Raw genomic sequence first — 23,054 nt, 5'->3', positions numbered from 1 at the left:
GAGCGAATAAAACACACACACACACACACACACACACACACACACACACACCTTCGACGTCCCGTGTGTGTGTCGCGTTAGGTGACGACAGTTTGCTGATTCCTCATGCACGAGGCGGCACTAATCTGCACTGGAAAAAGGAGGACGGGCACCGCGGTCGAGGCGAGTAAAAGCAGGTAAAAAACGCTAATAGTCACATTACTTTCTACTTTTCTCCCGTCATAACTACTTCAGCCACTAGAGGGAGCCACCATTAGAAAAATAAAGAGGAATCGTAACTGCTGCATGAAAACAAACGACCTATGGGAGCGTTTTGAGTGGGGACAGTCCCAAGGGAACTCTTCTGTCGGGTTTTCGTACGGAGATTTATGACAAAGTTAATGTGACAGAACTGGAAGCTGCTCACAAACACAAGCAGTATTCCTGTTAGTCGCTCGCTGCTTTCATTAAAACAAACTTACTCAAACCCTCATTCGTCTTACTGACAGGTGTTCGATCCGCCTCTCCAGATCCAGGATGCAATCACATGCTATTAAATGCCTGCGTGTGTGTGTGTGTGTGTGTGTGTGTGTGTGAGGGTCCAGGGGAGCCTTCAACAACATTAACGTGTCCGTAGAGCTGTTATAATAAAGCTGTACATTAGAATCACGTTATTGAGTAAACAGCTCGAAGATATATAAATAAATAATACATAATAAATAAGCAACCCAGCAGTCCAGTTATTTTATAGACTGCAATAACAATATTAATCCAAAGATATTGCGTGTAATCTGATACTTCTGAGAAGGATGAGGACAACTTTAAGGTACATTTTAAGTCATTTTTGTTAAACTTGTTATTTTTAAAATGTCCACCTAAAAGCAATAACACATCTTGTGACACCCTTGGCTCATCCTTAAAGGGACAGTTTGGATCTGTTGAAGTGTGTTTTTGTAAGTTACTTCTACATCGTCAGTGTGCTAGCTGGTTTGCTAGTTTAGTTAGTTCCTAAATCTTATAACAACACCAAAGTCCGAAAAATTGGGGGAAATTATTGTAATAAAATACAGGAAGCGACAAAAAAAATCTAAAGCTGTTTATCTATCTGACAACAATCGCAATACACAGTAGATATTTGTGTACAAACGAATACTACGGCACACATGAAACTGTTTGCACATACATTGATTTTGGCTATTTATTACACACACACTCACCCACACACATACACCAACACACACACACACACACACACCCACACACACACGGGCACACCCACACACACACACACACACCCACACCCACACACACGGGCACACCCACACACACCCACACACCCACACACACACACACACACACGGGCACACACACACGGGCACACACACACACACACACACACCCACACACCCACACCCACACCCACACACACACCCGCACACACGGGCACACACACACACCCACACCCACACTCACACACACACACACGCACACACTTTGATATTAAAGAAACAACAAGTTATCCCAGAAAACGCTCCACAGGCACACCATTTTTAAAATAAAACTTAAATGTTCACACTGCAACACATGTTGGGAAAGTTAAGAAAGCAAAACAAACACACACACACACACACACATACACACACACACGAGGGAGTAGTTAAAGGAAGGTAAACACACACAAACAACCTGCCAGTTTCACTTTGTGTTTGGAGACGTAAAGGGGCCAAAGTCTAATCTGTAACAGCGATCTAATTAACTCCGGTTCTCACATCTGTCCAAAGTGTTTTGAGAAGAAAGTGAGTTTAGCTCCGGGCCGCGGCGGCGAGGGAAAACTGCTTCGAGAGCGAGGGAGCAGACCGAGAAGCTGCAAACGAGCTAAGAGAAAGACCGGGTTGAGATCTGTAGACCTCCACCGTCTCCGATACACTGCTGACATTGTCCTTTTTACAAATATATGTCACATATAAGCTGTATTCTAACGAATGGAGCTCTTAAAATACACATATCAGGTCAGCAACAGCCTTCCTGAACATTTATGTCTTCTCAACCAAGGCCAACCAGGTGCTGGTTCTGGTCCTGGTGCTATTGCCAGTACGGTGCTGGTTCTACGCGCCAGTTATCTAAGAACCAGATTGATTTTCCACAGTCTGAGAGCCAGAGTATAGGGCTACGTTCACAACGTCACTGCAAGTACCTCCATAGTCATCAATCAATCATGAATCTTGTCATGAATCAACAATAATGGAGGACTACATGCCGATACTGTTGCTCCTGGCTTTACAAATTCACACTGGTATACAAAGACGGGCCCTGACAGCTCTCCGTGACCGCTATGGACCGTGGATACGTTCAAGAAGAAAGGGAATTATCTCGCATGATTTAACGTTTATTATAATCTTTTGATGGGTTGCCATGGCAACATCAGTAGCAAAATACCATTAGGGTGAACAGACGTCCCGATTTGACCGGGGCGGTCCCAATTTTCCCAACAAAAAGCCTATCGGGACCCGCTCCCAGCACCTGACGTAACTGGTTCTTATCTCTAAGTTGGTGCTGAGTTGGAACCCGTGGTCTTGGCCCAGAGCCAGGTTTATCTGTGTAGAAAAGCAAAAGAACCGGTTCGATATCTGGCTCTGAGTCCGAACCAGCACCAGAACTGCCTTGGTGGAAAAGACATAATAGAATCAAGAAGACATCAACAGTGCTCACCAAGTGCGTATGGTAAGGTTGTTCCTGCTGCTGGAAGGCCTCTCTCTTTCTTCTGATTCATAATGGTCCCATAATTTAAAAAGCAAGATTTCCATGTCTTGTCTTTATTACAAAGTAGGTCGAGTTACAATAGAAATGTTGTCCACAGAGATATGCACACATATTCAGAAACTGGTCCTTTATACTAGAGAGGTTCATATACCGATGCCAGTATCTGTATTGCCTCTGATGCTGCCTAAAAACGCTGGTATCTGTATTGGGAAGTACTGGAGTTTATGCACAGATCCGATAGCACGTCAGTCTCCTCCATCATGATTCCCAGACATCACCCAGATATCAAACATGTTCTAGTAGAAACCCAAAATTAAAATTAAAATTTGAAAATGAAGATATGGATCCTTTAAGCTTCATTCTGTGGATGTGCGATCAACTACAATCCGGCTGTCAGAATTCTAGCTGATGGACAGGTGTTCAAATACTTATTTGCAGCTGTATCATACAAATAAATAGTTACAAAATCATACATTGTGATTTCTGGATTTTTTTTTTGATCATGTCTCTCAAAGTGGACATGCACCTATGAGGACAATTTCAGAGCCTCCATGATTTCTAAGTGGGAGAACTTGCAAAATAGGAAGGTGTTCAAATACTTATTTATCTCACTGTACATAAGCCTGTTTCTCTCTTTCCACACACACACACACACACACACACACACACACACACACACACACGCACACACGCACGCACGCACGCACGCACGCACGCACGCACGCACACACCTCTCTGTCCTTGAGCTTCATGGCCAGCACCAGCTGGTTCCTGTGATTGGCCAGGGCTTCTCTGTAGCTGCCCTTGGAGAAGAGGGCGGAGCCAAGGTTGCCATGAGCACGGCATTCACCTGACTGGTCACCTGTGGACGAGACAGACAGACAGACAGAGAGTGACCTTCACCTCACCTTCTGCAGCGTCCGTTCACACTGCTGCGTTCACCTCATCCATAGCAACGGTGGAAGGTAACTAAGAACTTTTTACCCGAGTAGTGTCTGCAAGGTTAACCCTCCTGTTGTCCTCGGGTCCAATTTGACCCGGTTCTAAAGTTGCTACATCTGAAATATGGTTTTCTTTCAGAAATTTGCCCCCGAAGTAACATGGATGGTTGCATACAGCTGTCACTTTTTATCAATATTTGTTGACTTTACTGAGCCTTTTGAAATTTTGTGGGTTTATTCCCAAATTTTAAAAGCTTTTTTGGTTACATTTGTCACTTTTCTTTCTTTTTTTTTTTTTTTTTTGACATCTTTTCACATTTTTGTCACTTTTTTTGACATTTGTTCACTTTTTTTTCACTTTATTTGACATTTTTCTGTTTTTTTACACTTTGTTTTTTAAGTTATTTTACCAATTGTTTTTTTCTTTAATCCAAATGCTATCAAATTAACAAAAACACCCTAATTCAATGAAAGTAGTGAACTGATCAGTTATTTAACTTGTGAGGAGCGTTGTTGGGGACCATCCACATTACTTTTTTTGGACAATTTGTTTGGAAAGAAACCCAAATTTGTGATATAGAAACTTTTTTTGAAAAAGGGGTCAAATTTGACCCGAAGACACCAGTAAGGGTTGAGTAACATTTTCAATGCAAGACTTTTTACTTGTAACAGGGTATTTATTTACAGTGGGGTATTAGTACTTCTACTTAAGTGAAGGATGTGGCTGTCCCGTACCTAAAGTCTTGGTCACCTCCAGGTCCTGCTGCATGTAGGCAACACTCTTCTCGGCGTTGCCTAAAGACCAGTAGGCCGAGCTCAGGGCCGAGAAGACGGAGCCACGCAGCTTCAGCGAGCACGTGCCGATCTTCAGCCCCGCCTCCAGCACCACGACCGAGGCGCCGTGGAAACCGTGGGTCAGCAGCTCCTGGCCGATGACCGACACCACCACGAACGGGCTCTTGTCCAGCTTCATCTTCTGCAGCTGCTGGTAGGTCGGCTCAAGCGTGTCTGTGGAGAGAGTTTGAGAGGGAATTCAAATAGTCACTTAAAGAGCGCCTATTGTGCTTTTAGGGGATTTTTCCATCTTTTAGTGTGTTTTATAGTTTTTTTGTGTTTGTAATAGACGTATAAAGTTTTAAAAAACACTCCAATTGGAGCTTTCTCTACCAAAGACAGCGCTTTTTTCTCAACTGTCTGAGGTTACATTAAGATTGCTAGGTTTTGGTTGAATAAGTAATACCTTTTTCCACGTTTACACCTCACATTCACACTGTTTTGGCGTTTCCGAGCCTCTTAACCGGAGACATTTGAAAACGCTTCTGACCCCGTTTCGGTTCGAAATCTCCGGGTTATGTTGCAGTCTTAACAGCCAACGGCAGACACTGACGCCTATGTTTTGCTGCCTGATTGGGTCATGAAGTCTCCATCCATCCATCTTCCATCCATCTTCCATCCATCTTCACCTCTGCTTATCTGGTATTGGGTCGCATTGGGGAGTAGCTCCAGCAGGGGACCCCAAACTTCCATAGAGTCTCATTCTCTGACTAATCTACTGATGCTACCAGCAACGGGCGGAGTATACGTGCTGTCTCCTGTCTACGCGGGCACACGCATGCTCAATCAGAGGTTCTACAGTCTTTGTACATTGTAAAGGGTAAAGTCCGATCCAACTGATTTGGAAATTTGCGATCTCACATACAGCCTCCTCCGGGTTAATGCCTAGATAAGATTAGGGTTGCAGTGCATGTGTGAAAGTGGCTATAGATTGTATTTTATTTTACCAAGTTCAACAAGAGCCATGGTTTCTTTCCAGACGTGCGCAACATGTGCCAAAACCAGCAGACATCAGGTCATATGCAGCTGCACTTCATGCAAATGAGATGAACTGCAGCTGCACTCATGTCTATGTGTAGTCTTCCATATCAGGCTACAACTGAAACACTGTAGTGATGTGATGTAGCGGAGGCAGGCTTGGTAAACATCCCTCGGGAAGAACTGGGAGGACTGCAGGAGCCAGAGAATCCAGGGGAGCCCCTCCTCCTCCATGCAGGTCCCCTCTGGGCTGACTGCACATTGGCCTTCTCCACGGTCCAACATGTTGCCCTTCCTCCTGCTTACTGAAGCATGACAACTCCTGGTAACACTTGATACTCGGAGTCTTAGCTTCGAGGCTTGCTCGCTTTGAAGCGTATGAGAGATGGAGTTCGGGAGGTTGCAGGGGGGACAGCAGAGCAACCTCCCACAGAGCTTCAGATCTGCACAGTGAAGCTTTGCAGGATTTCAGACGGGACTCTGTCACACGATGTATGTCATCGGTACAAGCCGCGGATCGTAACTTTTCGAATCAGAACCTGCTGAGTGTGAACACGTACTCTGGCTTTTTGTTGTTCTCAAAGTAAACACACAGAAATAGACATACAGCTACAAGAAATGGCACAATAAAGCTATTAATGTCATTGAATAGTTCAATAATACCAATACTGTTTTACAGGAGAATTGAATTCAGAATGTTTTGGTTTTAGAAAAGGAGGACGCAGTGCCAGGGATCGAACCACCATCCTTCCGATTGGTGGTTCAATCCCTGGCCCCGCAGTCCCATGTCAAAGTGTCCTTGGGTCTGAACTGCTTCTGATGCTAGGCCACAGTGTGTGAATGTGTGTGAATGGTTCCTGTACTATGTTAAAGTGCTTTGAGTAGTCGTTAAGACTAGAAGAGCGCTGTATGAATACAGTCTATTTACCTGGATTGTCATCTTAAATGTGTATCAAGTTGATTAAGCAGTAAAAATAGTTGAAAAAGTGCAAACAGATTTAATTAATATGAATGTCATTCATTCCACCTGCTGCCTTTTCGTACAACGTTGCTCTATTTGTAAATGCTTTAGAGCGGCAAAGATTAATTGATTAATTGACGGCTTGTCAACTTTTATATTTAGGGTGGGATTTTTGAAAAAAAAATCAGAGGGAAAACAGAAACAAAACAAAACAGAATTAAATCCTTTGAAAACCAAGGATGCCACTCAGCCAGCTGTGCTAAAACACTTAATCATGAACTTCAATGTTCAATGGAAAATAATCTCAATGCCTCCAATCCCACTGGTGATAGAAATTATTCAGCAGAGGAATAGATAGAGGAAGGGATATGTAGACGCACCCAGATTGTTAAATGTGAACATTTTCTAGTTTTTCTCCCCTCCTCTGCGACAGTAAACTTAATAGCTTTGAGTTGTGGACAAAACGAGACATTTGAGGACGTCATCTTGGGATTTTGGAAAACACTGATTCACATTTTTCACCACTTTCTGACATTTTATAGAGCACACAACTAATCGATCCACCCCAAAAAATAACAGATTAAAACAGATTAATCAACGATAAAAACAGTTGTTTGTTGCCACATTAAAATGCTTCACTTAGAAAAATGAGAGAGAGAGAGAGAAAGAGAGAGAGAGAGACAGAGAGAGAGAGAGAGAGAGAGAGAGAGAGAGAGAGAGAGAGAGAGAGAGAGAGAGAGAGAGCAAAACTCCTTTGGTCAGTTACCAATGGCCTTGTGTTCAACAGCCTGGATCGGCATGCTCTACCTCAAAGGGAAACACTGTAAAAGTAGATGTGCGCTGCAGCTTGCGAGCAGATTCCAAACACCTACGTGTGTAGACATCTGCTGGAGCTTGCCAAGCAGAAGGCTTTTCCCAGGCATCCTTGCTCCCATTCGGATCCAACTGAAGGGCAACAACATAATCCCGTGCCAACCCAAGCCTGCAAACCATTCTGGATTGGATGCACTCTTCCTTCATCTTCATATGCTACTGAGACCTGCACGTTAAAGTGCACTCTGAACTCAGGGGGCGAATTTTTTTTTATTTTATAGCATTTGGAGAAACAAATTCAAGTGTTTTTGAAATAGTGTTGAGTAAAATTTGACATATTGCAGTCTGTGATTATCCATCAACATCCATTCCTTTAATTTTAGTCGAAATAATTCTGCTTTTCTAACTCAAACATGAGGTATAATTTCCTATAAATTAGGTTTATTGACCATACATTTTATCAAAGGAGTCTGGTGGCTATGAAGCAAGCAGAGATTACAGCTTCAGTTCCCCGTCGCAAACGGCTGTCTGACAGCACGGGAAAGAGCTGAAAATCTTCTAAATTTGACATTTTGACATATCTTTAGTATCCGTGTTGGTACTCCGGCCTGCAAGGTGGAGGCTGGGGGTTGTGGCCTTGACCAACTGCTCATTTGAAAAGCACTGATGTCTCTCTCTCATGGGTGGGCCAAATTCTCTGGGCGGGCAAAGCAGAGAAAGCGGAAGTAACCTTTCCCCATATGACCTCATAAGGGGCTAGATTCAAAATCGGCCCATCTGAGCTTTCATTTTCTCAAAGGCTGAGCAGGATGGCCACGGCTCAGTTTACACCTTTCACCATTTCTAGCCACTGGAGGACCATAGGCAGGCTGGGGGAACGCATATAGATGTTAAAAAAACATGAAATTTTCATGCCATGGGACCTTCAAAGCAGGGGTCCTCACCGTGACTTAGGTCAGGGACCCCTTAGCTAAAAGAGACAGAGCAGGGACACCCAACTGCATATATGGTATACAATTAAGTTGCATATTAACTTGAAAGGACGAAAATAATCGGTCATTATTTATGCATAAATCTGCAAACTGCCCCAAAAAAAACGGCCTAGCCCTTTACTGAACACCGGTCTTTCTACTTGGCATTAGCTGTGAGTTCTGCTACCACATTATACGAGTCAGAAGAAGAGTCTCTTTCTATTTCATCTGACCTGTTTTATTCATTTTCTACATCCCACTTTTCTTCACGTGTCTCTTGTCTCCCTCTTTGTTGTTTCTTTTGTTTGTTTTTTGCGTCCATTTCTTTGTGATGTCTGAATCCTCCCTTACAGTTTCCCTTAGAGCCCACTGTCCATCTCCCTCGCCTCTCATTCAACTTCTCAAACACAAAGTCATGGAAGAAGGAGTCAAACAAACAAATGCACGAATACATAAATCTGTTGTTGTAGGAAAGATGAGCGAAGCGGAAAAAGGAGCCAGGCAGCGTGTGAACTGGGCCGTACCTCTGAGCGGAGACTTCATGGCGGCCTCCACCATGCCCACGAGCAGCTGGAGACTCTTGGGGTCCTGGGCGAGGCCGGAGGCGAACGCCGCCAGGGCGTCGGCATGGCGACCCAGGTACTGCAGGGCAACCCCCTGACGAAAGTAGGCCTGCAGGAATAAGAAGAAGTAGACGTTACCAGTTGCGTTTTACATTTTGATCCACTTGTGTATTTTTACCCCTGTAGCTCCGAACGTAACACCACAGTATTACGTTACTGTATAGTATAACTATGTTTTCTATCCAAGGTTAGCTTGTTAGCATGCAAAATCAAGTTCAAAACTAAAATTATCGACCTTATAGCGGTGCTAGAGAAAAAGTCAGGGGATCACCAAAATCGTTTGACTTCATCGGCTGAGGATCATGAATGCTAAATTCGATACGTTCAACAGTTGTTGAGATGTTTCAGTTGGGACCGACAGACAGATGTGGAAGAAGTACTTTTTTTTTTTTTTTAATAAGTAAAAGCAGCAACACCATAGTGTATAAATACTCTGTTTAAGTAAAAGTCCTGCATTTAAAAGTCAAATTACAGAATTTTTAGCATCAAAATGGTACTTAACGTACCAAAATTAAAAGTACTCATTATTTCAGAGTAGCTTGCAAATTCTGTCTAAGAAATTATTCATTTCTTACACTGCACTGGAACTTTTATTCTTGCATTTCATACATTACATTGTACTTGTTTTATTTTAAATTTATTTTACCCTTTAATGAGTGATATTAAATTGTACTTTAAAGTCCTTAGGTGGTGCATTTATTTTGCCCTTTATCTCGATATCTCGTTATTTTGTAAAGCACTTTGATTGTGCCATATAAAAAGCCTTGTCTTGCATTAAAAAAGGACAATATTTGCTTCCGAAATGCAATGGAGTTGCATAGTAGTAGTAGAGAGTAGCAGAAAACGGAATTGATGTCATTTTAGGTGTTTTTTATCCGGCTGATGATTGTTCAAGTGTTCATTTTTTGGATAAGTATGGTTTTTATTGGTTATTTGATGCTATAGAAATGGGACTGCATAGCTCACAAATGCACGTGACACTTCAGAGTGGATCCCTCTTTAAACACATTTCCTTAATTGTTTCCTCTATCCTCACATGATTTCCTCAAGTGAAGCAAGGAAAGGAAACGTGGATGCAATCGAAGGACACGGGACGTCCCCACGGTTTCCTTCACACGTGCACACACACAGCTCACACTTTGTTGTGACTCCTCGTGCATTTCACTGCAACATTAGAGACAATGAATCATGACATGAGAGTCATGCAGAGGACGCACAACCACCGCTCTCCTCTTCCCTCACTGCCGACCAGACTGTCACTTAATTGTCCTGTTTACCTCTCTCTTTCTCTTCCCCTTCATTACTCCCCCACTTTTTTCTTTAATTTATCATCCTGCCCTCTCTCCTCCCATTTAAAAACATAATCTGTCATGACAGAGAAGGAATGAAGACAAAGAAGAGAGGAATCAGATTACATGGCAGCTCCTGTCCTAGCTGTCCACTGTCTGCACTCGCTGTTGTCTTTGTCCTACCCAGTGTCTTCAAACAGCTTCATTGAAATAAATGGATTTGGTGTGTGTGTGTGTGTGTGTGTGTGTGTGTGTGTGTGTGGGGGGGGGGGGGGGGGGGGGGGGGGGGGGGGGGATGCACTAAGCCTTTAGCTGCTGTGTTGGTGTTGGGAGCAGAATTGAACAGGAAACAGTGTTATTTCACTGTTGATTGACACAAAGTGGGATAAATGGTCGGTGATTACAGCCGGGGTCTGACCCCATCTAACACTGAAATCTGTCTCAGCTACAGTGGTAATATAATCACATTCATTTATTTATTGACCGGATGGTCTCCCCCCCCCCTCCCGTTTGCTCAATTTAGATTTTTTTTTCCTCAATTAACTTCTACTACTTCTTGTGTTGTTGCTGGATGAACACAAGTCAAAAGTTGGTACACACAGATTAGTCTCATAACAGGTTGAAAAGATGGTATTTGGCGCCAAGTTACCAGTACAGCTTAAATTAGATTACATCTTCCTTTGTGCTGCAGTAACTGTAAATGCCTTTAGCTGATTCTGTTGGAGGAAACAAGACATCTGACATCTGTACAAACCTGTACTGATTATTTTGAGATTGTTATTCTTCTTACGTGAAATCAAATAGAGTAATATGTAATTAATTAATATAGCAAAAGTAAGCGCCAATAGTATAGATGATATTGAGTTTAACCATAGTATATGTAAGCACTCGGAATGGAAAAATATAAAGACATATAATAAAAATATGCATAGAGCCATGGTGAGTGGTGAGTGAAACGGGAACAGAAACTACACCATTATTAGGTAAAACCATTTTAAAGCAGTAGCAATTATACTAGTCCACAATGGCCAGAGGACAGGACGGAGGCTCAGGTTTGGCTCCTGACTGATGCCAAGTGTCCATGCTGAGGAGAGAGAGAAGCAGCAGCCTGCCCTCTGACCCTCATCCGGGGGGGCTGGAGGGGGGGCTCTGGACTGGAACGAGGTAGCCATGCCGGTGGCTGGGGGGGACATATGGACGCCCCACCTGTCTGCCTACCTCTACTTAGCACTGCCCCCCACAAAATCTGTCGCTTTCACACTGATTTGGCTGCTGTGTGGAGGATGCAGCGTTTCTCATTTAGACATTCATGTCCTATTCCTGACTACTTGATTGGGGGAAGCTTCTAGAACAATAATTTCAGTCAGATGAGGGTGATTATGTCAGGAGGATATACAAGTTATAATCATAGCAAGATGGGTATTATCTCTGCATGAAGGTACAGCACAATAGGTAAGATTGAGAGTGTGTGTGCATGTGTGTGTGGTTGTGTCAGAGCTTTTTACCCCCATCAAGGGTGTAAACATGCCAGAGCCAGACAGAAAGTGACAGCAGGAAGAGTCTGCTTCAACCACCACCACCTCCAGCCTCCCGCTCACACACATCCTGCCTATTAGCTCAGTCTGGCTACGCTGCCGGCTTATCACATACAGGGGGTATACAGTCCAGACAGTCTCTCACACACACACACACACACACACACACACACACACACACACACACACACACACACACACACACACACACACCCCATCTCAAACACTTTCTGTCTCATTTTTTCCGTCTGTCTCTCAGCAGTTGTTCCGGAGCATCTCTTACATATCTTGTCAGATTACAGAGTCTGTCTCTCTCTCTCTCTCAAACTCACACTCACACTCACACTCACACACACACACACACACACACACACACACACACACACACACACACACACACACGCACCCACACACACACACACACACACACACACACACACAGAGAAAATCGAGCAGTTAGACAGCCCCTTAAACGTCAGCTGACAGGCCTGTGTCGGTTAAAGTGAAGGGATCAATAATAGGACAATGGACAAAAATAATCCTGGCGTGAGTGTGTTTGCTCCTGCAGTATTTACTGTTGTGTTCATACACTGTACATATATATCTCTCTCCGATGTTGTGCGTTGGTGTGTAAATGTGTGTGAGTGTTTATCTGGTGAGCTGGAGTCACCTTGTACGGCAGCCTCGGCCACAGTGTGTGAATGCGAGTGAATGGTTCCTGTACTAAGTAAAAGCGCTTTGAGTGTTTGTTAAGACTACAAAGGCGCTCTATATAAACAGTCCATTATATATAGAGCTGGGTCTTGTATAAAGATTTTCAATACCGGTAACGATACTAATATCGTGACTTCATTACCGGTCCCTAAACAAAACGCAAAAAAAAAAAAAAAAACATTACGTCACACATCATTTTATAGATTGTTCAGCTCCTACGACGTGAGCCCCGTCTCTCTTTGTAACAGAGAGTTTTACCTTCACGTCTCTACCACAAGTTATGTTAGACAGCCAATCAGAAGCCTTGTTAGATCTTTGAAGGTGGATACTGAACGCTTATTGGCTCACTGATGCGGATGAGATTTACTCCTTAGGTATTGAAATTGGGTTTTGAATGACACCCCAGGCATTTTTCAGTACTATAGTTTTTTCCCGATTCTTTAGAGGCGATTTGGTTGGTGTCTAAAAAGGACTGAATTTCAGAACCCAGCCCTACTCATATGTTATCATTCGTACCCTGATGTCCGTCTGTCAGTGGTCAGAGAGAATGTCTTCAGTATGATCTATATTTTTTCCCATGTGGCATCATAAAACCGTCATGAGATTGGGAAATTGTGTGTGCAACTTGGATTTTTAAACCATGGCCCCAGTTCTGTCATTATCCTAAGACCTCCCGAAACAGTCAAAAATCTTAGAGCGTCTGATCTGGTGCTACATAATGAACCATCCAGATCTCTCATGTTGACTGGATCAGGTTCCCAGAGTCAAAACTAAACATGGCGTTTACCAAATATCTGGAACAAACTCAAAAAAAACTGCAGGTCCGCTGCAACTCTCAGTTCTCTTAAATCAAGGCTGACTTTTTCATTTATTTAAATGAAATAATTGTTCCTTTCTGCTGTAACTTTTATTCTTGTATTTTATTGTCTTTGCTCATTTTTATGTTCTACTCTCATCGATGAATGACTTTAATTCTCATAAACTGCCCTTTATTGTTTCATGAAAAGCACTTTTAAATGCCTTGCTGCTGAAATGTGAAATGTGCCGTTTGCTTGGTAAACTGCTGCCAAATCTACTGGCTTACTGCTCATGTTCCACTGTCGTATATATTTCATCATATACCCATTCCTATTGATATGCTGCTGCTGATTATGCCAAATGCTGTCTGCAAATTATACATGGAATATTGCTTCTATTTCACAGGCAGATACCACTTTTATCCCTGACCGGTGGTGTGTCAGTGTTTTGGCAAACGCAGATTCTTAACAGTCAGTCAATGCTTTTTGGCCGGCTCATGACATATACACTATCATCTACACAAAGTTATGGCAAGTCATCCTATGATCCAAATGGCATTCCACAAAAGTAGGTATTCAGTAGGATTCTTCCTCTGTTGGACATTCACGTCTGCACACAATTGCAAGGCAATCCATTTAATAGATGTTGAGATAATTCAGTCTGGAGGGCCCAACGTAACGGCTAAAAAAAGATCGGAGCAGTTGAGCGTGTGTTTTAGTGAGACATAATGGCAAACAACATGAAGGAGAGAGGGAGAGATACAGCAAGAGAGGTGCTATATGTTGGTGTGTCAGAGCAAAGGATGCACACCGGATGAACAGATGCTTCAATTACTGCTCGTAACTCACATTAATCGAGAACAGATGGCGACACAAGTGGCGAGAGACAGAGAGAGAGGGTGAGTTGGAGTGAGAGAGGATCACATAAACCAGACATGATAGAGATTAATGTCTCTGCAAATCAGACAATCTGCCTCAAAACACACAGACAAAATCTTCACTCTCATTTCGTCTGGACACAAAGTGGATCAAGCCCTCTCTTTTTCACCGGTGTTGCTTGTGACTGAACAGATTTAACTCTGCAGAGGATGTGGAAGGAAGAGGGAGATGTTGCCTCGAGTCATTTGGTGGAGATGGAGGATGCTGAGAGGAAGTTTGAGAGCTTCCTGACACACCTGGCAGCCTGGAGCCAGCTCACATTTTCTCATCACAGAGAAACAATAAACAGCCCCTTATACTACATTGACAAAAGGACGTTAGCATGCCCATACCTCTGGCCCCAGAGGAAAACACAGTTTAATAGTTCACTTAGAGCTTGGGTTTTATTTATTTTTTGGCTTTGCCATTGGTTGTGATAAGATTTAACCCCCCAGGAGAGCACTAACTGCAACATTGCTAAATTAGAAGTTACCGGACATTCACACCGCCACCGACTTGAACGTTTAAAGTTACTGGGAGTCATTCATTTTTAATGGGAGCTTCTCCCTCTGTCGGCATCGCATTTTGGGTGTTTTGGGCGTTTTGAGCGTCAATCTGAAAGTTGACATTTTTCAACTTTATGTTAATGAGCTATGACGTGTTTCACCGGCAAGAAGCGGCAAGCAAGTCAGCTAAAAACAATAATCTCAAGTAATCTCAAGATGACGTTTTCAACCAACAGCTAACTACAGCTACTAGTTTGAGTTAGCTAATTTGCTAACAACAGCTACTAGTGTGAGTTAGCTAATTTTCTAACTACACTAGCTTGAGTTAGCTAATTTGCTAACTACAGCTACAAGTTTGAGTTAGCTAATTTTTGTAACTACAGCTACTAGTGTCGGCTACCTAACTTTCTAACTACACTAGTTTGAGTTAGCTAATTTGCTAACGACAGCTATTAGTGTCAGTTACCTAATTTTCTAACTAAACTAGCTTGAGTTAGCTAATTCAAATACTACAGCTACAAGTTTGAGTTAGCTAATTTGCTAAGGACAGCTACTAGTTTGAGTTAGCTAATTTGCTAAGGACAGCTACTACTGTCAGTTACCTAATTTTCTAACTACACTAGTTTGAGTTAGCTAATTTGCTAATGACAGCTACTACTGTCAGTTACCTAATTTTCTAACTACACTAGTTTGAGTTAGCTAATTTTCTAACGACAGCTTGTCAACTCTGCTATCTACAAATCTGAAGTCTGCTCTAATTAGCTTTATCCTTTAAGGTCTACAGTTTTTTGGTCCAGTCCTCCGAGCGAATTATCATCTTTGCCAAACAACAGGGATGAAGTGGTGCTGATGTCACTTGGCCATCACTAAAACAAGAGGGTTCATTTTGCCAAGTCAATACCCCACTTATCCCACAGTAGGTGATATAACGACATGCTGTGTGAGTTGTGAGCTGTGGTCTGTAAACCTCAGCCAGTGAGATCATTATTTAAGAGCCTGAGAGGGTCTGAGGGAGTCATTAAAAACAGCAATCTGTATTGCGAGGATGCCTCTTTGTAGAAATGAATGCACCTTATTACCAGGGTGAGGTATGATCAAACCCTGTGAATTTAAACCAGCAGACCTCTGCAGAAGGGTGCAGTTACTCACAGTCTGGGAATTAACAGTTCTCTCATCTTGCTGGGCGACGCGATTCAAACAGGTTCTTCTAATAGACTAGTCAGCCTATAAACACTGCAGTAGAGAAATAATGCTGCTGAGCAAGCATCTTTCCAGAAGACTGGAAACACATATTCTCACACAGATAAGAAACATACAGCCACTGCAGCCATTTCGTAAAAAAAACTCATTTAAACTTGTTAAACTGAGTCGGTGTGTTGAGAAAAAAAGTGTGGGAAAATACTGGAGGCAACTTACTTCGTCCACACATTTTTTTTTAACGTTGATCTCTTTCATTTCAAAGTCCTAGTTAAGTATTATGAGCAAAATACAAAATTTAAAGCATGTTACGGTTGTAGCTTCTCCAGGTGAACAGTTAGATAGTTTACTCCAAAAGTTCCCAACCTAGGGGTCGGGCCCCTCCAAAGGGTCACCAGATAAATCTGAAGGGTCGGAAGAAAATTAATTGAAAAAAGAAGAAGGAAAAAGACAAAAGAAAGGTGCTCAAACTGTTTTATTCTCATCTGTTTTTTGTGTGAAATATTGGATGATATTACCTCTAGGAACCTCGGACTGTAACGACCACTCTAAGGAGCAATAATAAAGTTATGTTTTTGAAATGATAAAGTAAGTTTATTACGTTCTTTAATGTCAAATCTCTTTCTGAAAAGTAACTACATCCGTCAATACAATATTTCTCACACACACACACACACACACACACACACACACACACACACACGCCAACTGTTCACTGGTTTATGTGCATGAATATTCATGGCGCTTTCACTGGGACACTAGCTAAGATGCAATAATTGAGTTGGAGTGGCCATAACCAGTGTTTCCACTGGGACCAATAAAGATGTTACACAGCCAGCTGTGGGCTCCCTCCACTCACACAGACACACAGAGCCGGTCTAATGGCTTCACGAGCCGGTGTACTGTGGTGTGTTACACTGTAAGCTCGGAAGAAGTTGTAAAGGCGGAGGCGCGTCCGAGGCTTTTACATCTCATGAAAAAAGGAGTCTTGCTTGACATAACGCTCTCGTTCATCAGGGAAAGGGATGAGTGTAGATGTCTCTTCTGTTTGTGCTTCTCAGAGTCTGGATTGATGTTAGCGTGTTAAAGTGCATGTAGACGTGCTTGACCATATGCAGGGTCATCATATGCTGAGGGACCACCAAATGTATCTGGAGCCAACAGATTAGACGTCACCGTCTGTCTGTTGAAGCAAAACTGAGCTCTCCGTTAACATTAACCAACAACACAAGTCATTGACTATCGTCAGCATTCAGTGGACACGACTGGGCTGAGAGTTAGAGTGCTTGACAGTATCATTGTTATTAGTTTTTCTGAATTAAAAAGCCAAATGTGTTAAAAGGTTAAAAATTGAACAACGTGGCATCAGAACTTGGCGTAAACAAACACGCCGCTTGCCATGTTATCGCGACAAGAAAGCAATAGTTGAATTTAGGAAAAGAAGCCAAAGAAGTTTAGGAAACCAATTCATATATATATATATATATACACTGTATGTATTGTCACATATATCACCCAAGTCTACATTCCTACGGACATCTATATGATATCAGGTGTGTGTGTCTGTTTGATTGCATTAACCCTCCTGTTGTCCCCTCGCGTTTTCCTATTTCAATGTTCTTTTTAAGTATCCAATTGTAATTACCCCAAAAAACACAAATCTCTACTTTCATGAATTTTGGGGCGTCTTATTCAATTTGATAGCATTTGAATAAAAGGGCTTTTGAACTAGTATTGAGTAAAAGTTGACATATTCCAGTCTGTGATTATCATCAACATCCATTCCTTTAATTTTAGTCTAAATAGTTCCTAATTTCTGCTTTTCAAACTCAAACATTAGGTCAAATTTCCTATAAATGAAGTTTATAAGAAATAAATAAATAAATAATAAATTTGCAAAATAACTGTAAAACTACAGTTAAGTTAAAAAAGTGACAAACATTGAAAAAAAGCATCAAAAGGGTTGTGGAAAAGGATAAAAATGTTAGATAATGTTAAAAATATTGATAAAAGGCGTCAACAAAAGTGTCGATTTTCCCTTTTGTGAATGTTTCGCCCACTAGTGGCCAAAAAAATCAACACATGCAGCTTTAAATAGAAGCTAGGAAGTTGGTAACTTCAAATATTTATGTTTAAATATAATGTTTATATTTAATATAAACAAATATTTAACCCTCATGTTGTCCTCGGGTCAAATTTCACCCATTTTCAAAACTTCACAATCAAAATGATGGGTTTCTTTCAACCAAGTAGTAAATGTCCATGGTTTCATACACGAAAAAGGCTGTAATCATACTGTACATCCACATATATTTCTCTGATCTTAACTATTAGTCAAAATAACTCATACTTCATACTTGTTATCTCAAAGATTAGGTATAACCTAATATGAATTATGTTTATGAGCATGAGATCCAAAAATAAGTGTAAAAAAAGTGGGAAAAAAGTTGTCTAAGTTGTTTAAACAGAAGAATTGAGTGATAAATTATCATTATTTTGCTTAAACAGGCAAAGAAGACCAGGTCCATTTTGACAGGAAGACAGCACAACACTAATTGCTTAGTGAGTAACAACCCCCCCCCCCCCCCCCCCCCCCCCCCCCCCCCCCCCCCCCCCCCCCCCCCCACCCCTGCTGATTATTAAAAAAACAAGTGTTGGTTGATTTTCTATTTTGGTCAGGGCCACAGGATCAAAGTTACAGGCTGATGATGTGTTCAAGTGCAAGTCATCACATACAGTAGGAAGGATTTATCAACCTCTCTTTGAAATGTGATGTGTGGAGGTCAGTGTAAAGGGCCAGCTGACGCATCTTTTTCTTTTTATCTGCACTTCGAGAGAACGGGGCCTCCTTCCACCGCAGCTGCTCAAACACCTGACCCTGTGCTCTCTCTCTATTGACTTCTACAGAAGAAAAACTTGATTTTCCTAAAAATAAAAACACACCACAAGTCCTATTGTGCTCAAAGGGTATTTCATCCTGGCTGAAAGTCTGAGTGGGTCGTCAACTCCGACATCTAACCTCGACGTACACGCTGAATTACTCTGAACTCAGAGCTTTAAACTAAAGAAAGCATTTTCTTCTGTCTCTCTCACACACACACACACACACACACACACAGAGTAATCCTAGTTAACCTCAACACACAAGGTTTATTCCCAGGGTGACCAAAAGCAATTCCCTTTTTCTTCTTTCCTTCTCTCGGCTCTACATTATCTACAGACGCAGACACAGAGTCGTTCACTCGACCTTTTCGTGTATCAGCCACCATCTTTGGACCAATCTACCTCACCTTCTATACAACACCCACACACAACATAAAACACACACACCTTAAAAAATATGCATAAAGGGGGAGTGGGAATGGAAGGAGGAAAAGCGGCCTTGTGATCCTGCACTACAGCGGAGGGGTTTGCTATTCCTACACTGAGTAATTAGACTGTCACTCAAGCACCCGCTGCCGCCATTTCAGTGTGTGTGTGTGTGTGTGTGTGTGTGTGTGCACACAGGTTCATGCAGTGTTTGATTGCCTCAGCGACCTTTGACCCTGACGGAGCAAATATCCCCTCTGGGGGAAGGAGGAAAGGGGTCAATGTGAAGATCTACCAGAACAGAGCTGTGGAAGTGATTTAGAGGGTCGTGCTGAGAGAGAGAATGCTTAGGGAGAGTACAGGTTGACATAAAGTGATATGCCGTGTCTTATTAGGGCTTATTACAGATACACTGCATCAAACCGAGCCTCAAGCTGAGTTACTTTGTTCCAGACTGGTGCGCGGGACGAAGGGCGGCAGGACATCGATATAAATACCTCTGTGGGAGAGAAAGAGGAGTAACATGTGGTGTCAGACAAAGCTTCTTTAACGAGGTTTATGGTGGCCGCGGTGTCCGTGAGCCGTGAAGCGACGTCACCACAGCTGTCGTTTCCAGAGCAAAGGCTCTGCGAGCTGTCGCAGCGCGTGGTCGCGCACCTCTGAATTTTATGTAACTGGAACTTTTACTTCAGTTGGGAAAGTCTGGCGGAGCAGGTTCACCTGTGTTCCTTCACATACAGACCACAGAGAGACAAACAGCCTTAAAGCGCCCATATTCTGCTCATTTTCATGTTCCCAATTGTATTTTGAGGTTGTACCAGAATAGATTTACATGGTTTTGTTTTCAAAACACCATATTTTGTTTGTTTAGGTCTCTGTTTTAGCTCCAGAGGGAGACATCTGACTTCTATACTATCTCTGTTGGGAGTCACACATGCTCAGTAGCTCGGTAAGATCCCATCAGCTGATAACTCTTTCTCCAGCTTTGGTCAGTCCAAGGTAGGATAGACGAAGGCCACTATTGGAATACCTGCAGTACAGGGACAGGAAGTAGTTCTTTTGGAGACTATGGTGAACTAGCGTGTGTTGTAGCAGTGTTTTCCATTGAGAATGAGCTAGCATGCTACGGTTAGCCACCTCGTCTCTAGTGACGTAGACAGCCGTGCAGATGTTGAACAGCTCACCTGGAGACTGAAGACAGAGGACACTCAGAAACCAGATCTCTCTCAAAACACCATGGATAGTTTGTTTTTCCAAATTTGTATGCGTGTGGAAACACCACGGACACAAAATAACACCCCAAATCCCCCAAAAAGTTTTTTTTTTGGATAATATGCTTTAGGCACTCTCTTTGACACACTGTGTGGTCAAAGAGAGACCCCGCACCCCGGGAAAAGAAGCTGGAGGATGTGGAAAAAACAAAACAGATCGTTTTGTCAAAGCTAAAAGAAATGGCTTCAGAACGAGTGTTCTTCACACTGTTACGGGCAGACAGTCATTTAGATTTGGAGATAAACGACGTCCACGTTAACGATTAGAGTCGATAAATGTAATGATTCGCGTTACGTCGGTGTTTATGATGGATGTTTCTACTTCTGTTGCCAGGCAGCGATTTATTTTTGTTTTTTTTGCAGGATTGGAAAATAATCCACAGATTAACAGCCAATGAAAACAATCCTTAGTTGCAGCCCTACAACTAAATTAGCCACTGGAGAGTAGACGGGATAATAAATAAAAAAAAGAGTAGACGGGATAATAAATAAAATATAACAAAGTAATCAAGTGATTAGTAGACAAGAAACTGAAATGACTTTTCCGAAATTCAGCATCAGATTGCTTTAAAAAAAGCTGTGTCCTTCACCAATGATCATCCTCATATTGTTTGTTCTCTATGCATGAGGACAATATGGATTGTAATCCATATTATTTCATAAAATTCTTTTAATCTCTTGGGTGTTTATCACGATTTTGTGATAAATAATCAGAATAATCAAGAAAAATGGTTATTTTGCACATAACGTTTTGCAAGTAAACTCGTACTTTGTGTGCTGAATGGGGGCAAAAAAGGGAAAATGAAGGGAAATGTCACAGTTCTTGGTATTTTTACTGTTTATTTGTTCATCATTGTTTCACACTTCAGTAGTTGCAACATCTTTCCAAAAGACAATGAGTAATTGTGTTAAATAACCGATTTAAATACTGACCAAAATAGTCTTTATTTTGATTTATTTCCACAATTGTGCAGCCCTACATGTTGTCTATCTATCTGCCCTGATTATCAAGCACTTCTGGCTCACCTTCTCCGTTTTAAATGTAAATAAAGATGACTTGTCTTGCCTTTCCCAAGGCTTCCTTCACATCCCAGTGGCCTTCTACGCCTCTGGTTATTTACACCTCCAACACCCCAAACTGAGAGCAGGGTCAACACCCTCCTCCTCCTCGCCTGGTGGTGCAAAGACTTAATTAGAGCCAAATTATCCAGGGAGAGATGGGGAGAGGTGGAGGACAGGTGGAGAGAGAGAGAGAGAGAGAGAGAGAGAGAGAGAGAGAGAGAGAGAGAGAGAGAGAGAGAGAGAGAGAGAGACCAGCGATTACTCGAGGGAAGACTCCATGCTTTATGCAGTTCCCACTCAGCCAACCGGGGCGAGCAGAGAACACACCGCTAATGACTCCCCACAAAGCTAATTAGACCCTCTCTCTGTTTCACATTCATCCTCTGGTTGGGATAATTCACACACTGGAAATAATGTCTGTGAAGGTATTTAAAAACACTACTAGTAGTATTGGAAGTAGTAGTAACAGTAATGTGTATGATTTTTACAGGAGAATGCTGTAAAGTTACATTACAACCTTGTCGACATGCCAAAGTCACAGTATCCTAAGTATTACAGTTGAAATCACAGTAGTCAAAGCATTACTGTTAAAAAAAGAAAATCCCAATATAGACACTACTGTAAATAGTAAAGTAAACTACTGTATTTTTATTTTTTATTTTATGTTGTGTTTAATTGTTTTGTATTTTACAGTGAATACGTAAAATACTGTAAATGGACGTACGGTACCTTTACTGTAAAAAGAATTCACAGTAACTTACTGGCCAATTGTTGCCAGTAAGTTACTGTAAATGTTACGTTACATTTGTTATGGTGTAGAGGAGCAGATAGCAAAGAGCATTCAGCCACTAATCTCCCGTTTTGGTCTTCCAACGCCCATTGCTGTTACCTGAGAGCCCATTCCTATTCCAGGTCTACATGATACAGATAACCAGACATCATTTCTGCTGTGGCCACACTAATTTCTCTCTCTCCTCTCTCGTCATTGATTAATTGACAGCTTTTTTTTTTATATACTGCCTGACTAATCCAGTAAATGGATTATCACTTCAGAATACAGCAGCTGACCGAGACGTAGTGTACCCGGCACTAATGCAGAAATCAGGCTGTTCTCATGAACCATCCGTCCACATGGCTGCAAAAAGTAAAGCAAGCACTGTGATTCATATGTGTTTCACATATGAATGTATTGCTGGACTCCAGCTCCCTCGTAAAAAGCAACAACAAAAAAAGCCCAATAGAGGATGTAACTGAAGATGTTCAACCTGTCAAAGACTCTGGTGTTGCACGTCCACGCTGCCCTCATCGAGCCCACCCTCAGCTGCTCCATCGCTATCTGGTACGCTGCTGCCAATGACGAGAGCAGAGTGCAGGGCACCGCTCGCTCTGCTGAGAAGGTGATTGGCTGCAACCTGCAGGCTCTCCAGGACCTCCAAAACGCTGAGGGGGGGGGGCAGGAAAGATCGTAGCCGATCCCTCTCACCCTGAACCACTCTGCTTTGGCAGGAGGCTGCAATCCATCCGGACCTAAATCTCACGCCATAAAAACTGTTTTTCCCTTCAGCAGTAAGGCTCAACAACAAGTCTCAGGACCCC

At 42.3% G+C, this 23,054-nt stretch overlaps 1 protein-coding gene across 4 annotated transcripts in view; it reads right to left on the bottom strand.

Moving 5' to 3' along the window:
* The window catches only part of ttc28 (tetratricopeptide repeat domain 28), a 119,654-nt gene that overhangs the window by 55,706 nt on the left and 40,894 nt on the right, over positions 1-23,054 (bottom strand). For all 4 annotated transcript variants that reach the window (XM_034896042.1, XM_034896043.1, XM_034896045.1 and 1 more), the window contains 3 exons: positions 8,762-8,909; positions 4,416-4,688; positions 3,471-3,601 (listed from right to left, as the gene is read on the bottom strand). In XM_034896042.1, coding sequence (XP_034751933.1) covers positions 3,471-3,601; positions 4,416-4,688; positions 8,762-8,909 — 552 coding nt within the window. The remainder of the gene's footprint in view (positions 1-3,470; positions 3,602-4,415; positions 4,689-8,761; positions 8,910-23,054) is intronic.

This window comes from Etheostoma cragini, chromosome 16 (genome assembly GCF_013103735.1).
Source record: "Etheostoma cragini isolate CJK2018 chromosome 16, CSU_Ecrag_1.0, whole genome shotgun sequence".
NCBI lineage: Eukaryota > Metazoa > Chordata > Actinopteri > Perciformes > Percidae > Etheostoma > Etheostoma cragini.
This window is presented reverse-complemented; position numbering and strand designations above follow the sequence as displayed.